The 16,955-nt window shown below is 38.2% G+C and overlaps 1 protein-coding gene across 3 annotated transcripts in view; it reads right to left on the bottom strand.

The window, feature by feature from the left end:
* Positions 1 to 16,955, bottom strand: part of LAMA4 (laminin subunit alpha 4) — a 161,516-nt gene that overhangs the window by 5,002 nt on the left and 139,559 nt on the right. For all 3 annotated transcript variants that reach the window (XM_010346489.3, XM_074397586.1, XM_074397587.1), the window contains exons 30-37: positions 15,813 to 15,977; positions 14,892 to 15,045; positions 8,080 to 8,267; positions 6,375 to 6,564; positions 5,539 to 5,694; positions 4,074 to 4,233; positions 1,314 to 1,444; positions 109 to 202 (exon numbers count right to left, since the gene is read on the bottom strand). In XM_010346489.3, the coding sequence (XP_010344791.1) occupies positions 109 to 202; positions 1,314 to 1,444; positions 4,074 to 4,233; positions 5,539 to 5,694; positions 6,375 to 6,564; positions 8,080 to 8,267; positions 14,892 to 15,045; positions 15,813 to 15,977 (1,238 nt within the window). The remainder of the gene's footprint in view (positions 1 to 108; positions 203 to 1,313; positions 1,445 to 4,073; positions 4,234 to 5,538; positions 5,695 to 6,374; positions 6,565 to 8,079; positions 8,268 to 14,891; positions 15,046 to 15,812; positions 15,978 to 16,955) is intronic.

Here is a 16,955-nt window from a genome sequence, read left to right as displayed (position 1 = left end):
TTTAGACTGTCATGTGTTACTTATCATATAAGTGATAGTCTAAGTTCTGCCAGGTCATAATCTTACAGTTCGGTGTGCAGGCTCCCCAGGACACTCAGCTTTTCTCACCTGTAATTCTGTGCCATCTGCCATCACAGAGACTCTGCTTGGGTGTTACTGAGGTGGAAAAATCTCTGAGGCCATTATTGACTTTCACTATGACCTGCAAATATAGGGCAAATTCTATGATTTAGTTTATCCTCATTGTGATAAAACTGAATTTCTTAATTTACCACAGTGAAGCAATACTTCAACAAATATTCACACATGATTAGCTTTGCAGTTTGAACACAAGGGGTCACTCTTTGGCAGGCTATAGAAATAGGTTCAACTGGGGGTGCTCCTTCGGGAGAGAACAAAATAACTTCCCAGGGGAGAAAACAGGGAGAGAGGGACGGCAAATAGGATGAATCCCTTTAATTGCTAAAGATGGAGTGTGTTAAACGAAGCAGGTTAAAGGGTTGGTGAAGAACATGGACTTTGAAGCTGGACAGCCAGTCTCCTATTTAACTTACCCTCTGCCCCAATTTTCTCATTTGTAAATTAAAATCGATACTGTTACCTACATCATAGAGATAATTGGGGAGATTAAATGCGTTAATCTATGGAAAGCATTTAGAATAGTACCCAACACATAGTAAGCACCAAATAGGGATACATTTTATTATGATGGCTCAATAAAATGTACTGGAACCCAAATAAAAATCTGTTGTATTAAGTTAGTAGCATCAATGAAAATTTACTTTTTTCTTAATATTTACCGGAATACTTCAATGAATATTCGTTAGTAATATTTTAGGATGAAAGTGGCATTTAATTATAATTTTTTATTTCTATCAATTGATAATAATATGTATAGTATATATACATATCTAGTACACCTACATGATATCTGATATACATATATTATAGATATTTAGAAAGATGTCTGTTTTAGTGTTTGTCGATTTTGATAGTTAGGTTTGCTGATTCCATTTGGTAAAAAAAATGCTTCTCATTCTTTTGTTAAAACTTTTTATGTTGTTACTGGTGATTTTTTTTTTTTTTTTGGTAATTTTGCCATATTTTCATCACTCTTCATTTTTATTAAATCAGCTTTCAACATAGGAATCTGAATCCAAATATTGCCCACATTTACATTTCATGTTACAGCTTTCCTATTTTTCTTTTCAGTTAGGAAAGATTGATGAAATAATTCTGTGAAAATATGTCTGCTTCAGATCTAGAATTCAAGATCAGATGAGACAAATGGTTACACATTTTTCAGACAGTACCTGTCCATTTTTCATGTGAACATTTAGGTACTCCCCATTGACACTGTGGCCGTGGACCAGGATTCCAGAACTGCTTCTGGGACGGACTTCAAATGCAATTTCAAACTTCAATCCAATATTGAAAGATTCATCTGTGGAGATAAATACTATAAACTCCCAAGAATAGCAAGATAATATTTTTAACTATGGTGTAATTTGTAATTTTGTATCTTTGTATCCGTTTATGAAAGCTTGATGCATTTTTGAACGGGTAAGTAGAAAGTGGCTATTCCATGTCAAACTCACTGTGGAAAGCTCTGTGAGGAAAGAAGATAATGAACACATCAGTCCTGTTGTGGGGTGTGAGGCTGGGAACAGCATATAAAATATGTGTTATGAGAGCCCAGCATAGGAGAAATTAATTCCAAGTAGGAGCAGCACTGCTGAGTATTTCACAAGTGAGCCAGACAGGGCAATCTGGGCAGAGGAAGTAGACTGAACACAGATACGGAGGCTGGAATGCTTGGAGAGCACTGTGAAGGCCACTGTGGCTGGACTGTCCCTGCCAGGGGAGAAGGAGACACGGTAGGTGGGAGCCACACTGGGAAGGGCTCTAGTGCTGAAGTATGGAGGTTAGGCTTTATTTTGCAGTCACTGAGCAAGAAAGCTATCCTGATTGGACCTATATTTTAAAATAAAGACACTTTTCAAAAGAAGACATGTATGCAGCTAACAAACGTGAAAAAAAGCTCATCACTGGTTATTAGAGAAATGCAAATCAAAACCTCATTGAGATACCATCTCATGCCAGGTAGAATGGTGATCATTAAAAAATGAGGAGATAAAAGGTGCTGGAGAGGATGTGGAGAAATAGGAACACTTTTACACTGTGGGTGGGAGTGTAAATATGTTCAACTATTGTGGAAGACAGTGTGGCAATTCCTCAAGGATCTAGAAATAGAAATAAAATTTGACCCAGCAATCCCATTACTGGGTATATACCCAAAGGATTATAAATCATTCTGTTATAAAGACTCATGCACACGTATGTTTATTGTGGCACTGTTCACAATAGCCAAGATTTGGAACCAACTCAAATGCCCATCAGTGATAAGACTGGATAAAGAAAATGTGGCATATATACAGCATGGAATACTATGCAGCCATAAAAAAGGATGAGTTCATGTCCTTTGCATGGACATGGATGAAGCTGGAAACCATCATTCTCAGCAAGCTGATATAAGAACAGAAAACCAAATACCGCATGTTCTCACTCATAAGTGGGTGTTGAACAATGAGAACATATGGATACAGGGAGGAAATATCACACACTGGGGATTGTCGGGGGGGTGAGGGGCTAGGGGAGGGATAGCGGGGGGGATAGGGGAGGAATAGCATTAGGAGAAATATCTAATATAGATAATGAGGTGATGGATGCAGCAAACCATCATGGCATGTGTATACCTTTGTAGCAAACCTGCATGTTCTGCACATGTACCCCGGAACTTTAAGAAATAAATTTTTTAAAAGACCAGAGAAAAATGTAGACAAAGCAAATATCAAAATCCATTAAATAAAAAAAAATTCTTAAACAAAAACCTAACTGGTGCCAGTGCTGTACAGCATTTCAGAGAAGAAAGAGTAGAGAAAGTATTTAGGAGCTGTTACTGAGGTGATCCAATAAAATTCTTATTAAGAATAGTTGTGTTTACTCCAAGAGACTAATTGCAAACCAGGGCATTTAAATAATGTTCACTTGATGTGTCTTGTAAATCATTTAAAAAATTTTCCTGCTATTAGTTAATGCTCATGGAGTAGTACATAAATTGTGCAGTTTGCTCTGTGTTTCCAGCTGTCCAAACCATTAGAGTTCTTATCACTGAAATTCCATGAAAGGCTGAGAATTGGGAGTGTGAGTGTGAGTGTTTTAGTGCAGAAGGTGGGTGAGGCAGGCAAGTAAAATCATGAGTTAGACAAGAGAAGAAATATTACCTCTGGGTGTTCTACTGGTTGTTTAAAAAGTATACTTGACTGTGCATTGTGATTTCTTTATTCAGGGGATGTGCGAAGTACCTAAATGCCCTGAGAGCAAGGAACATGCAGCTTTATACCCTTTCCTATCCTCGTTCCAGGCACTTATTCTGGTGTCTTCCTCACACCCAGTGATTGCTCCATAGAATGTTCTTGGAATGAATTAGATGATTGTGTGTAGTCTGCTAGGATTTTATTTATTTTTAGAGCTGTTATATCCCATCATCTGGCATAGGGACTGCCTTACGGGAGGCATACAATAAAAATTGTTCAATAAATGAGTGAGCGAGTAATGATCAAGGAGAATAATAAAAATCCAGAAATAAAAAATTCTGAAAAATAGTGTTGTCTGCTGGTGTGGCAGATCACAGGGAGGAAATGGAACTTCCTTTAGTAGTACCATGGTTCATGCCAAGAAGGAGCAGAGCAACACCTTGAGGAGCAGGGTGGCCAAGAACTGACATGGCTCAGGCCATGGAGCAGCATAGATTTTCTAAAGGAGCCCAGGTGTTCTTCATCCAGAAGTTTGGCAGCTGTGGAGAAGCCTGGTTAGGGAGAGTATAGAAGGATGGGGACTGCATGTATGGTTTGAAATGCAATGGGGAGAAAGGTGGTCCTTCTGGAAAGAGGTCATCTTCTAAGGCTGAGTTTGGCATTCTTAAATTTCAACTCTGGGCCTGATATTCCCTGTTAGCCATCTCCAGGAAAGAAGCATTTCATGACTCCTACTTTTAACATAACTAATGTTACCTAGAACCACGTATCCTCCTTCTGTTGAAAAGTAAGTGCCTGTTTCCATGGGGCCTTCAAAGCAAGGGGTCACGCTGAATGTCTGAGAAGCAGAGGTGATGGAGGCTCCATTGAGCTGGAGATGGGCAAGACAGCCACTAAAACTGTAGATGGAGTTAATCTGAGGGAAGAAGACATTTCTTAAAATCCATTTTCTCAACATAGACGCACCAAGGGAAAGCAAAATGAGGGGGTTTGAGTCCTGAGGGAAACCAAGTAATTCCTTGTTTTATTTATTTCAGCTATCTGAATGATCAATACTTTCCTGGATAGTTGCTTTTTAACTTATTGTTTGAAGCTGGAATTTTGTATTTGATAAAGTCAAGCTGTAGTAATTAAGCTATGGACATTTTTATGTTATACTTTGACAAAATAAGTTGCAGCTGTGGTTTTCAAATCGCATATTTAGAAGCATCTTGTTTTCCCTCAAGAATGACAGCTGTGCCAAGATCACCTAAGGCTGATTAGGACTAGCAAAGTTCTTTACTTAAATCTCATTGCCAGATAAACAGCAGAAAGCTTTCATTTCTGGTTTCATAAGCTGTTTTTGTGATTGAGAATGCATTGTATCACAGAACAAGAAATTGGGGCCACTTTCGATAACTGATTTTGTACTGCATTTGGACATTTTCAAAAAGAGATTGCCATGGAATTGGGGCTGCTTATCTAAAATCTAATTATAATGTAAACCATATTTTTGGCTTCGTCTACATATATTAATGGGTCTTAAAAATTATTTTTAACATTGCTAAAATCAACCTATATTTATGTTAATAAAAATGTAGTCCTTCGATGCATTCCTTTTATTGCTAAATATTTTTAAAAGTATAATATTTTTAATTTTTAAATTACACAAATATTTTTCTACTATATTCTCACTTCTCCCCAGGGTAACCACATTTCCTTTATACATTTACAAATTCTGTGTGTGTGTGTGTGTGTGTGTGTGTGTGTGTGGCTGCGTGTAAGACACTAAAAATGGAATTGTAGTTTGCATAATAATCTGAAATTTTTTATTCACTCAATAATATATAATGCAATGACTTGCTTTCTTTTTTGTTATCTCTTTACATTAAAAGTAAAAAAAAATCAAAAACAAAAAAATAAAAATAAAAAAAATAAAAAAGTATAGGTACTTCCTGAACAAATAAGATCCCCTTGAGACATACATTTTTATGATAATTTATGCCTGTGAAACTTCTTTCATTTCACATCTACCTCAGAATCAGAAGAGTACTTCTGACTTTGTGATGCCACAGGGCAGACAGGCAGCCCACAGGGCAGTACTCACTTTGATATCCCATCTCCAGAAAACTACCGTTTTACTTGTGCTAGTTTCCAGTTTCCTTCTGTGAAACGAGGGCCTCAATGAGATGATCTTCTGCCTCTAAAGGTTAGCGGCTCTACCTGATCCTGCCTGGCTTACCTGAACATTTTTCACAGCCTTTCCAGGAGCTACACCTCCCAAATAAATGGGACCCTTAATTTTCCAGGTAGCTCCAGTAGGAGGAAGACTTTCTTCTAGGACTTGAAGACCATCAATCACCAGTCGGCCACTGCTCTTTTCCCGAATAAATATCACCTGCATGAAGAGAAGGAAAACAGCACAACTCAGGAACATCCCAAGACTGGAGAAAAGGCTGTTGTTTCCTCTTCTTCTAATTTTCCTATTGCAGTGCCATGGGAAATCTTCAAAAAGTTTATCTAAAAACTGGTACCTTCTCTGAAGGTCAGGAGTTTATCTCTTCTGTTTAGCAGGTTTCTGGCAATGTAGTTGTTCCCTCCCACTTAAATTTCTTGTGATGAATTGTAATGCATGTTACATTGCTTACTCTTGCCATTATATACCCACCAATTTCTTCCAATATTTATCTACTGCCCCTGTGGTATCCTGTCTTCCTAACTGATTTACTATTCACTTTGTATCTTCCACAGCTTGGCCAATAAAAGACGCTCCATAATAATTTTTGAAAATTAAAAATCTATTGGCAGTAGAGAATAAGTGAGAAATCATTAAAAACCACATTTCAGTTTATGTTGGCTACTGAATCTTTGATTAAAACAATTACACTCAGCCTGTGTCTCTTTTTAAGCAGCATGCTTCAAGACTTTTATAAGGAACACAATTTTTTGAAATTGAATTCTGGGCATGCAGCAGAATTTTAAAATGGATATTTCTAGAAAGAGTAATGGAGAGCCAGTAGTGTCCACTTGACAATGGTAGCCATTTGCTGATAATGCTGTTCTCTGCCTTCAACTTACATCATGCCACTGTCCGTCATTGTATTTCTCCTGGCTTCTAATCTTCAGTTTCTTGTGGCCAACATTAAACATGAAAACCAAGCGGCCATGGGCCAAAAATAGAGTCATGAAGTCATTCTCTTCTTGATCCGAGACATAGAAGATCATGCCGTGGGAGGAGCGAGTTCTCAGGCGAATGGAAAACTGAGATCTGGTAAATGAAAAGAAAGGGATTACCATAGGTAAAATGAGACTGAGGATGATCTCTAACTTCTTAAAATAATACAGTGTAAGGAAGAATAAGTAGCCGTTCTATCTAATCCTAAGCACATTACTACTAATTATTCCATACGTAGTATTATTAATGAATATTAAATTAGCATGGCTAGTTCAAAAATGTAAATTCTTCTCTACTTCCTTATACAACAAGGATGTATTCCACATTTAAGGAAATGTTGTTTCAGTTAAGGATATTACTGTATCTTGCTTTGAAAATACAGCTGCGGGCTGGGTGCTGTGGCTCAGGCCTATAATCCCAGCAATTTGGGAGGCCAAGGCAGGAGGATCACTTGAGTCTGGGAGTTTAAGACTAGCTTGGGCAACATAGTGGAACCCCATCTCTAGAAAAAATTTTAAAAAATTAGCCAGGGATGGTGGTGTACACCTGTAGCCTTAGCTACTTGGGAGGCTGAGGTGGGAGGATCGCTTGAGACCAGAATATTGAGGCTGTAGTGAGCCATGATCATGCCCCTGCCCTCCAGCCTGGGTGACAGAGCAAGACTTTGTCTCCAAAAAAAAAAAAAAAAGACTGCAATTTAGTAAAAATATATATGTTAAAGAAGCTTATCCATGTGGACAAAATACTTGTGAGCTATACAAATAATATAATATCACTTGTGTGCTATATAAAATATAGACTACATTTTTTCCCAGTAAAAATTAATTAATGGATACCACGTGTAAAAAGCGGCCACCCGAATGTGTAGAAATTAAACAAAACCTTCTAGAAATTTAGCCCCAGGCTATGGATAAGATAAATTTATTAGATTAACTTCTAGTTTGATTAACTCTAATTATTCCTGAAAAATACGAAATACTGATTCTGCCTGTTAGGCAAGTAGGAAATTATAAGGCATTAGAGATTTATTATTGAATATTTTGCCTCTGTGAATGTTTGACAGAGCTATGTAAGACCTATGTAAAAATATTTTGGTGCTAAAATGATAATTCTTCAGTAGCATCAGGTAACCTGGAGATCTGTGAAATACTGGAAAGAGGTGATGGGGCTGGAGATAGCTGGAGGGTCACAGACATACAAGAGTATTTGCATTTTCAATGCCTTTCCTTGTTAACTTTCTAGCAGTTCGAATGCACTCCCATTTACAATCTGAAAGCAATTTGTATGGGAGAGGGAGGATGATATCAAGGGTAGATGACCAGTCATTTGAAACTTGTCCGCCTTCTTCTCCTTTTCTTTTCTTTTTGAGCAAACACAGTAAACTCCTGGAAGAATGCGGTTTTATGAACCTTGCATTCGGAAAGTCACAGAGAATATAATTCTTTGGAAAGCATAAATCATGTACTATTTAGTATTTATTTTGATGATAACATAATAGAATTAAGGTGGCACAGAAAAGAAAGATAGGAAAAAAAGATGACATGTGACAAACAAAGATGGAGTCCAGCCATGTCATTAAGAGTCTAGGGGTATAGTGTGTTAATTTACTTTGCACCAAAATCTTCTTCTAAGTGCTCAAACTCTTGGCGGCTGTTGGCTGTTCCTCCATATTGATAGGCGTGCTCTATTGCTCTAGGGCTGTTGGAAAGGTGGCAATGAGAGTTTCTTGGAGTATTCTGCTCTGGGAATTTCAGGCCAACAGGATCCCATGAAGGTGCATCTTTACTTTTCCCTCCCTATAAAAGTAAACCAAATTAAGGGATAAAAGTGACATACTAGCAGCAAAAAAAAATTTTATGATGTCCTCATTATTAATAAGGATTAAAAAATTGTATAGTATTTGCGCATTTTCCATTCATGGAATATTAGGCCCCCCACTTCCCTACCTCTACCACTATGAGCAAATGACAGCAATAGCTGCAGCAGTCACATCAACATAGCATGTTAATGAACCCCAAATTCTTCTGCATGGTAGTAAAGCAAAGTTAAACTGAAGCTATAGAGATAACTGCTCTATCATTTAAATTAAGTGCACATCTTAAACAATAGTGAAAATTGGCAAAGTTGGCAATTAAAATGACCCTGAATCAATCAACAAAATTCTCCTATAAGAAACAATATTAACATTACTTTAGTACACAGATTCTTATGCATGCTGTGTAAAAAGTTAACATAGCAACATCTTCAAAATACCTAAGGATATTTTTGGTGATAGGATATGTAACAGACTTTTATGTGACAGGATATAGAACAATTTTTAAACACATTGTGCTCTTAAAACTGCATGACCAATGCTAAAATTTAGAGTTGTGCAAGTATAGGCTAACATTTAATGGTTATTTAGTTCTAATTTCTGAAGTAAAATAAAAGTAAATGCAAATAAATTCAAGTATTTAGTCAATTATTCAAGCAGATGTTTGGTGACTATCGAATGGGTAGGAGTAAAGGGGAAGGAAATCAATGTTTAGACATGCCTCCCGTGAGCGGCATGTAGTGCGGAATAGAAAGTGAGAAACGATCCCCGTTTTTTAAGGAGGTGAAAATTAATTTGGGGAAACAGTTGTAATAGCAAATTGGAAAACAGGCCAGTACCAGACAGGACCTTAGATGACTTGCTGGAGGTTTCGTTTTTTAGATGATGAGGAGCCACACAGGTTTTGAAAGTAGGGCGGGAGTGGCCTGCTCTGACCCATCTAGCAAGATAGCTTGCAACAAGGAAGGCCTGATAGAAGAGGAAACGTGTGGCAGCAGGGAGGATGGAGGCAAGGCAGAGTTCCCGTTCAGGATTACTGAATGAACGCACACCTGTAGTTGCTCCCGCCCCCTGATTCCTATTGAAATGTCAGAACTATATGCATAAAAATAAATCCACAGCAGTCCTGGAAACCTAGGAGGGTTTCTACTGGCAGAACCAAACCGTGTGGAATTTCTGGAAGATATAAAGCAGATTGGAACAGATGGACAATAAAACCTTTAACCTCATGCAGGCAAAAGATAAGACCTACCAAAAAAAAAAAATAGTGTTTTAGCTAAATCTCAGAATTACTCTCAAAATCTAAATGTGATTTTGAGCAGAAGGCAGGTTAATTAAAGGACAGACCAGCTGTGCCAGTGTCTTGCTCTCAGGGCAGCAGCCAGTGCAGTTGGATTTTAGCAGCGGAGACTCTCACAGTGGTGGTTAGGTTGGAGGAGATGGGAGCTTATAACTCTCGTGTCCCAAAGGAAAGCCCACCTGGTTCCACCGTTCCCTCATCCCTTCTTTATGCAGTTGTCAGGACTCATAACCGGATTTTTACTGCCACAGAAACAAGGTTTCTCTCTTGGATGGAGGAAATATACCCAGCTTCCAATACTTTTTGGTCCAGGATCTCACCTACAGATAATGGCCATAGCTTCAAGCTGTAGGTGGGCAGAATGGGCTGGAGTAGGGCTGCCAGATTCTTTAATGTCTTAGGAAAATTTCCCCAAACCCATGCTCTGTTTCAATCCCAGTGGAGTAATATGCTTTATGATGGGAGATACGATCACCTTTCTTTCAGTGGAGGGCCCAGCTGGAAATACTTTGCACAGGGCCTGGAATGAGGGTGAGAGAATGGAGTGAGTGAGGGTAGGGGACTTTCCCAACTCTGGCTGCTTCCTGTTCTCTCTGTTTGGATGGAAAGGATCTCACGCTTTCTTAGTCAGTGCATCCACTTGGCCCTAGGTGCTCAGCGAAGCACAGGGTTATTTGAAACAACAATCTCAATTTACCAGCCTTGTCTTATGCTGCTTCAATGTGGGAATACATCACTATGGAGGCTCCATCTCTCATCTGCTGCAAAAAATCAATAAACTCTGGTGTCTATATATATGGCAACCAAATAGGCTAATTCTTCTGTAGGTATACACTCACACTCTTAATAAGGATAAAACAGCCAAGTTATAACTTAATTACTTTATGCCACACAACACAGAGACTCAGTTTATTTTCCTAACATGGATATGTATATGGTGATTCTCACTGAACTCCACCAGACTTTGGCTTTACCAGTATAATTTTTTTTTTCTCTGTGGGCCTATTAGTTGCAATCCCACTGATGATACCAGTTCAATTTAGGAAGATCCTTTTGTGTTAGATAACAGCCAAGCTAGTTGAGCTACTGAAGAAAAGGACAGCAATGTGTTATAAGGATATAAGGGTATCTTAAACAATCTAAGAGAAGATAGTATTCTGGTGTCCCAGCAGGGGCTGGAATCAATTGGAAAGCTAGAAAGAATCAGGGCACTCCCTTTCTGGAGGTTTCCGGTTTCTCAGAGCATCTCTTTTCATTTTTCTTTCTCAGCAGTTTAGCTTTCTGCCTTTCCATCTAAAAAGCAGCTTTTCCCCCCTCTGTGTATAATTAACATAGAGCCCTTAAGTTTACATGTTTTTTATTCAATAACCAGCTCAGGCTAGTCTCTCTGGGTTCTAAGTTTCCAAGGAAGAAAATATGATAGCCCAGCTTAGTGCATGTGATCTACCCTGGTCCAGTGATCTATATCCAGGGAAGTGAGGTTCTACATCTAAAACACCGGGCCTGCTCTCTGGGTAGGAAATCAGTTCTCAGAGAAGAGAGTGGTTTGCCCGATACCCTAGAATGATGTCTGTTACAATACATGAAATGTTCATTATTAAACACCAAATAAGCAACTTTTCTCATTTAAGTTTGAAACATAAAAATTGTTTTAAAAAATTTAAGGCTGGAGCCGGGCATGGTGCCTCACGCCTATAATCCTAGCACTTCGGGAGGCTGAGGTGGGCAGATCACGAGGTCAAGAGATCAAAACCATCCTGGCCAACATGGTGAAATCCCGTCTCTACTAAAAACACAAAAATTAGCTGGGCGTGGTGGTGTGCTCCAGTAGTGCCAGCTACTCAGGAGGCTGAGGTAGGAGAATTGCTTGAACCTGGGAGGCAAAGGTTGCAGTGAGTTGAGATCGCACCACTGCACTCCAGCCTAGTGACAGAGTGAGACTTTGTCTCAAAAAAAAAAAAAAAAAAAAAAAAAAAAATTAAGGCTGAAACATAGGTGATAAGACAGGTATTCACAAATACCATAGAGAAATATAAGTCAACATTACCTTTTTGGAAAGCTATTTGCCTTGATCCAGTAATTCTGTCTCTAGAAATCTATCTTAAAGATTTATTCAGCAGTGTACTCAAAGATTTATGTACAAAGATCTTTACCTGTAAAAGGAGAAAACTAGAAGCAACTGGAAGTCTATTAATGGTCAAATGAATATGTTAAGTGATAAAATGGGATATTAGGAAGTGATTGTGAAAATAAATTATTACAATCCCAATTGCTTTGATGCAGCCTTGATAAAAATTTAGAGCAGACGCCACGTATTTTTCTTGGTAGCTATTTGTGAAGCTATTGAAACAAGGGTCAATATAAGAAAGGATTAGCAAACGTTGACATTCTAGTTACCATAAAATATAATTGAAATCTATGGTGATTCTGTATCTTGTTATTACAAAGTCGAGTTTCTGTCTAACATGATTTACCATAAAGGTTAACAGGTTTCCTATAATATGGAAAAGTTTGTGTTAAAAGTTGGGCTGTTGATTATAACCTTGAGACTGAATGTTTGTTGGGAAACTACATTTAATAGACAACTTCATTTAGAAAACTGTGTTCATTTACAGGGGTAACTGTGTTTGCTTCAGAAGATCGATGTCCCTCATCAGCCTGTAATGTTAACCTGCTGCCTGTGACCTGCTGCATATGACCTGCTGCCCGGTGTTCGAGTGCCAGGTAAAAAATTTTCAGGGTAAATCTTTTAGCATCATTGTATGAGAGTAGCAGCAAGACTCAATAAGAATTTTATAGTATACTCTGAAAACTCCTTCATAGTATCTTTAAGCAAAATCCTTCATGAGAATCAATGAAATTATCTGTCTTCCATGTCAAATTCAGGAAGGGATCCTAACAAACGACTAAGTTTTAATTATACACACGCAAAATTATTTTGTTAACATTGATAAAGCAGTCATATATGAACAAAGGAGAAATTTCAAGGGGATTGAAAAAAGTAGTCCACATATGCTCAAATATATGGAAAATGTCAACATATAATGGTCAGTGAAAAATCGTCAGAATAGAGATGCTGATGGAGACACTTCCCTCTTGCTGATGGTCCAGAAGCCATCTTGGAAGGCGATCAGTTCTTCCCCAGAAAAGATGTTTAACCTCACTAGCATTCAGGGAAACGCAAACTGAAACCTCAATTTGTCCATCAGATTGGCAATATTATAGAAATTTGATTATATTCATTGTTGACAATAGTGTGGGACAAAATGTTCTTTAAACGCCGTTTGTGGGAGTGTAAATGGGTATTGCCTTAATAGTGAAAACGCATATTCCCTTGAACCAAGCAATTGCACTTTTAGGAACCAATCCTTCAGAATACTCACAGGGTTCTATAGAGATATAGCAAGAAATTTTCACTGAATCTTTACTATATGCCTTGCACTGTGCTAAGTGCATTTCATTTCATGCATTAACTCATTTAAGTTTTGTTACAACCCTATGATGCAGATAGTTGTGTATTTATTGGACACCTATTATATGCTTTGTTCTGGGTCCTTATGACACATCAGGGAACAAAAGGAGTGAGCTTGCATTTTAGTAGAGGGGACAGATAATAAATAATAAACATAATAAAGAAAGCATACTAATAAAATATAAGTACTATGAAAAAAGAATAGAAAGAGGCAAAAGGGGAGTATTACTGGTGGGAGGTAGGAGGCAGGCTGCAGTATTCAATAGAAGGTCAATGTAGGTCATTGAACAGATGAGAGTTGAGCACTTGTAGAAGGAGGAGAAGTTGTCTGTGCAGATATTTGGGAGAAGAGTGATCTAAATTGAAGGGAAGTTTGAATAAAGAACCTAAAGCAGGCGCTCCCATGGTCCATTCTAGGAATAGTCGGGAGGCTGGTATGGGGACAAGAGTGAGGGAGGTGGGCAAGTAGGAGGAGACGAACTCAGGGAAAGGGGCGTGGATCACATAGGGCCTCTTATGAATTGTGGTGCCTTGGGCTTTTACTCTGAGTGTAGTTGGGGGGCCACTTCAAGCACAGTAATGACATGATATGATTTATATTTATAAGGATCTGGCTGTTGGGTTGAGAATAGGCTATCAGGGAACAAGGTGGAAGCAAGGAGACCTGCTGGGAGGTGAGAGATGAAAGATGCTGGGGGCATGGGCCAGGACGGGAACACTGACACCTGAGTGTGCTCTTAAAACTGGATCATGGAAGAGGTGGAGAGGGTTAAACTGAAAGAATGAGAAGGGATTAACGGTTCCACTTGTAATGAAGGCAAATAATGTATACGGTGGAAGTAAATGAAGGAGAATGACTAGTAGTCAGGATAGAATTTTAGAACTCAAGATTTTGATAATGGAGTAGCTTTAGCTGATGTCACAGATCAACTGTGCATGTGAGTGGTTAAAGTGAAGGTCCAGGAAGGAGGGGGGAAAACCAGGGTAAGATCAGAAACTTGAGTAATTTCCATGATTGTGACAAAAGCCTGAAACTGTTACACAAAAGCAAATGGTACTAGAGAATTATAGCACTAAATAATATGTATTGTTTTTACACTGTTAAGCATAGGAACATTTTAACTTTTGTCCGGAAAAGTAATTGGAAGTGTAAATAAACAGCTGATTCAAATTGTTCATTGGGAACAAGACCTGATGCGACAAACACGGGTGAGCCTGGAGGACATTATGTTAAGTGAAATGAGGCAGGCATAGAAAGACAAATACTGTATGTTTCATAAGTGGGAGTTTATGAGCTCACAGGAGAATGGAACTGTGGTTATCAGAGGCTGGGAAGGGCAGAGGCGGGAGGAGGATAGGCTGAGGTTGGTTAATGTACATAAAATTACAGCTAGATAGGAAGAAAATGTTCTGTGTCTCTATAGTATGGTAGAGTGACTATAGTTAACAATAATTTATTGCATATTTTCAAATAGCTAGAAGAGATGATTTTCAATGTTCCCAACACAAAGAAGTAATAAGCGTTTGAGATAATATACATGCTATTACTCTGATTCCATTATTGCACGTTATATACATGTGTTAAAAGATACTTCTGTACCCCATACATTTGTACCATTATTACATGTCAATAAAATTTAAAAAATGCTTCTATAAGAAACAAAGAACTAATGCAACGAAGCTAGTAAACTGGAAAATGCGATACTGCAAGAACCCCGTCTTTCCTATGTACATAGTTGCAAAGTATCAAGTAAATTGTATAAAGCAGCAGTGTCTAGAACTGTGTGCATGGAATATGAGGTCAACTAGGAAGTCAGAATAGCATTATCTTTTACCTTTTTATTTTGACTTGTTTTAGGCTTGGATAAATTTTTTCCTTTTTTATGGAGGAGAAGCAATGGTGAAGACTCAATGGGACACTCATAAAGAGAAGTGTGGACCTTTTCAGTATACCGCTGGAAATCTTCAACCTCCACATCTCTATCCACCCTGTGTTTGTGACAGAGGAAAAAATAAATATTGAAAATATTGTTCAGAATTAACACGGTGAAGATTATGGATGTCAAGGAGCTTTGACAATTAAAATGTGTGTGTGTACGTGTGTGACTGGTCCTTACCCATCAAAACCAGAACACTTTAAATTAACATTCAACCCCTTAATAACTATGTGCCTGCCATCACACATTTATACTAATGAACTTCTTTTTCCTCAACGCACTCTGGATGATTGAAACAGTGCTTGTTTCTTCTACATTAAATTCCTCCCTTGCTTTTTCTTGTACTCAAGGCGCCCCTACTGTCTTTGTTAAGGACCTAGATTGATAGCTTTCTTTAAAGTCGTGCATTAAATTAAGACTTTCTTAAATGTCTGGGTATGTTACTCTGCCATTAATGATAAGTACAAAAATAATTGCATCTAATATTTATAGCTTGCTGTATGCCAGACACTGTACAACTTACTTTATGTGCATTATCTTCTCATTTACCCCTCATAACAAACCTACCAAACATGCACTATTATTATCTGCATTATGTAGGTGAAGAAATGAAGGCTTACTTCGTCAAGGTTGTATGGAAATTAAAGGGCAAAGAGCCTACACAGAAACACAAGTATGACAGTCTCTCAAACACACACAAACTTTTGTTATCTCTTAATGCTTCAGATACATTTCACAGTTCTCAGTTTTAATATTTTCACTGTTGTCTTGATTTTATTTATCAATCATGCAGATGCATTAATGATAAAAATATTATACCTGGTAAAGTAGGCATTACTTATGCAGCCAGTGAAATTAGCATACTGAGTACTGACTGGTGAGCCACCGAAGTAAAACTTCTTTTCACCTGGTTGTGTCTGCTCTACTTTCCCTTTTGTAGGATTCTTACTCCCAAGTCTGCTTTTATCTACTATCAGTTCATATCTGCAAAAGAAAAAGGCTTCTTTACACACCACAGAGCTAGCATTTTACTTTGACCCACTCTAAGTTAGATAAGCAGGTTTTCTCATGAAATTGAAATGGAACATCTGGTTAATGAAGAGACAATGAGTTGCCAAACTCTTCATGAGGCCCAGGATAAAATGGTTGGATATTTCTATATGCAAAAAAGATCCTTCAAGCCAAGATTGGAATTTAAACCCATAAAGCAAGAAATTCAGATGACTAGTCATCATCATTATTTGTGTGTGTGTGCATAGATAAAACAGCATACCTCATGATAATCACTTAATCACATTTGTGGAAGACCATTTTCCTGGCAAAGCACATTAAATTTTGATCTTTACTGGAAACGGGGTTTAGAAAAAGCCTACTCATGTTTTCTGTGTCCACAAAAGTGGACATAGAATAGTATCAAAAGTTCATTTCTTATTCCAGAAAACTTTCTTTTTTTTTTTTTTTTGAGACGGAGTTTCGCTCTTGTTACCCAGGCTGGAGTGCAATGGCACGATCTCGGCTCACTGCAACCTCCGCCTCCTGGGTTCAGGCACTTCTCCTGCCTCAGCCTCCTGAGTAGCTGGGATTACAGGCACGCACCACCATGCCCAGCTAATGTTTTCTATTTTTAGTAGAGACGGGGTTTCACCATGTTGACCAGGATGGTCTCGATCTCTTGACCTTGTGATCCACCCGCCTCGGCCTCCCAAAGTGCTGGGATTACAGGCTTGAGCCACCACGCCCGGCCAGAAAACTTTGTTATTATGAAAAATATATTCAGTATTATAATTTTAAAAATAAAGTTTGAGCTTTCAAAATGTGGCCATATATGTTGCATTCTCAATTGTTTAATTCAGGGTCTAAACAAGACCAATATTTGCTGAGCTCCTTCTATGTGCAAAATACTGCACTCCATTCAGTAGGTGAGATTAGCAGGCACTTCTCTAAGGAGATTATAACCTATTG

The sequence above is a fragment of the Saimiri boliviensis genome, chromosome 4, assembly GCF_048565385.1.
Source record: "Saimiri boliviensis isolate mSaiBol1 chromosome 4, mSaiBol1.pri, whole genome shotgun sequence".
In the NCBI taxonomy this organism is placed as follows: domain Eukaryota; kingdom Metazoa; phylum Chordata; class Mammalia; order Primates; family Cebidae; genus Saimiri; species Saimiri boliviensis.
This window is presented reverse-complemented; position numbering and strand designations above follow the sequence as displayed.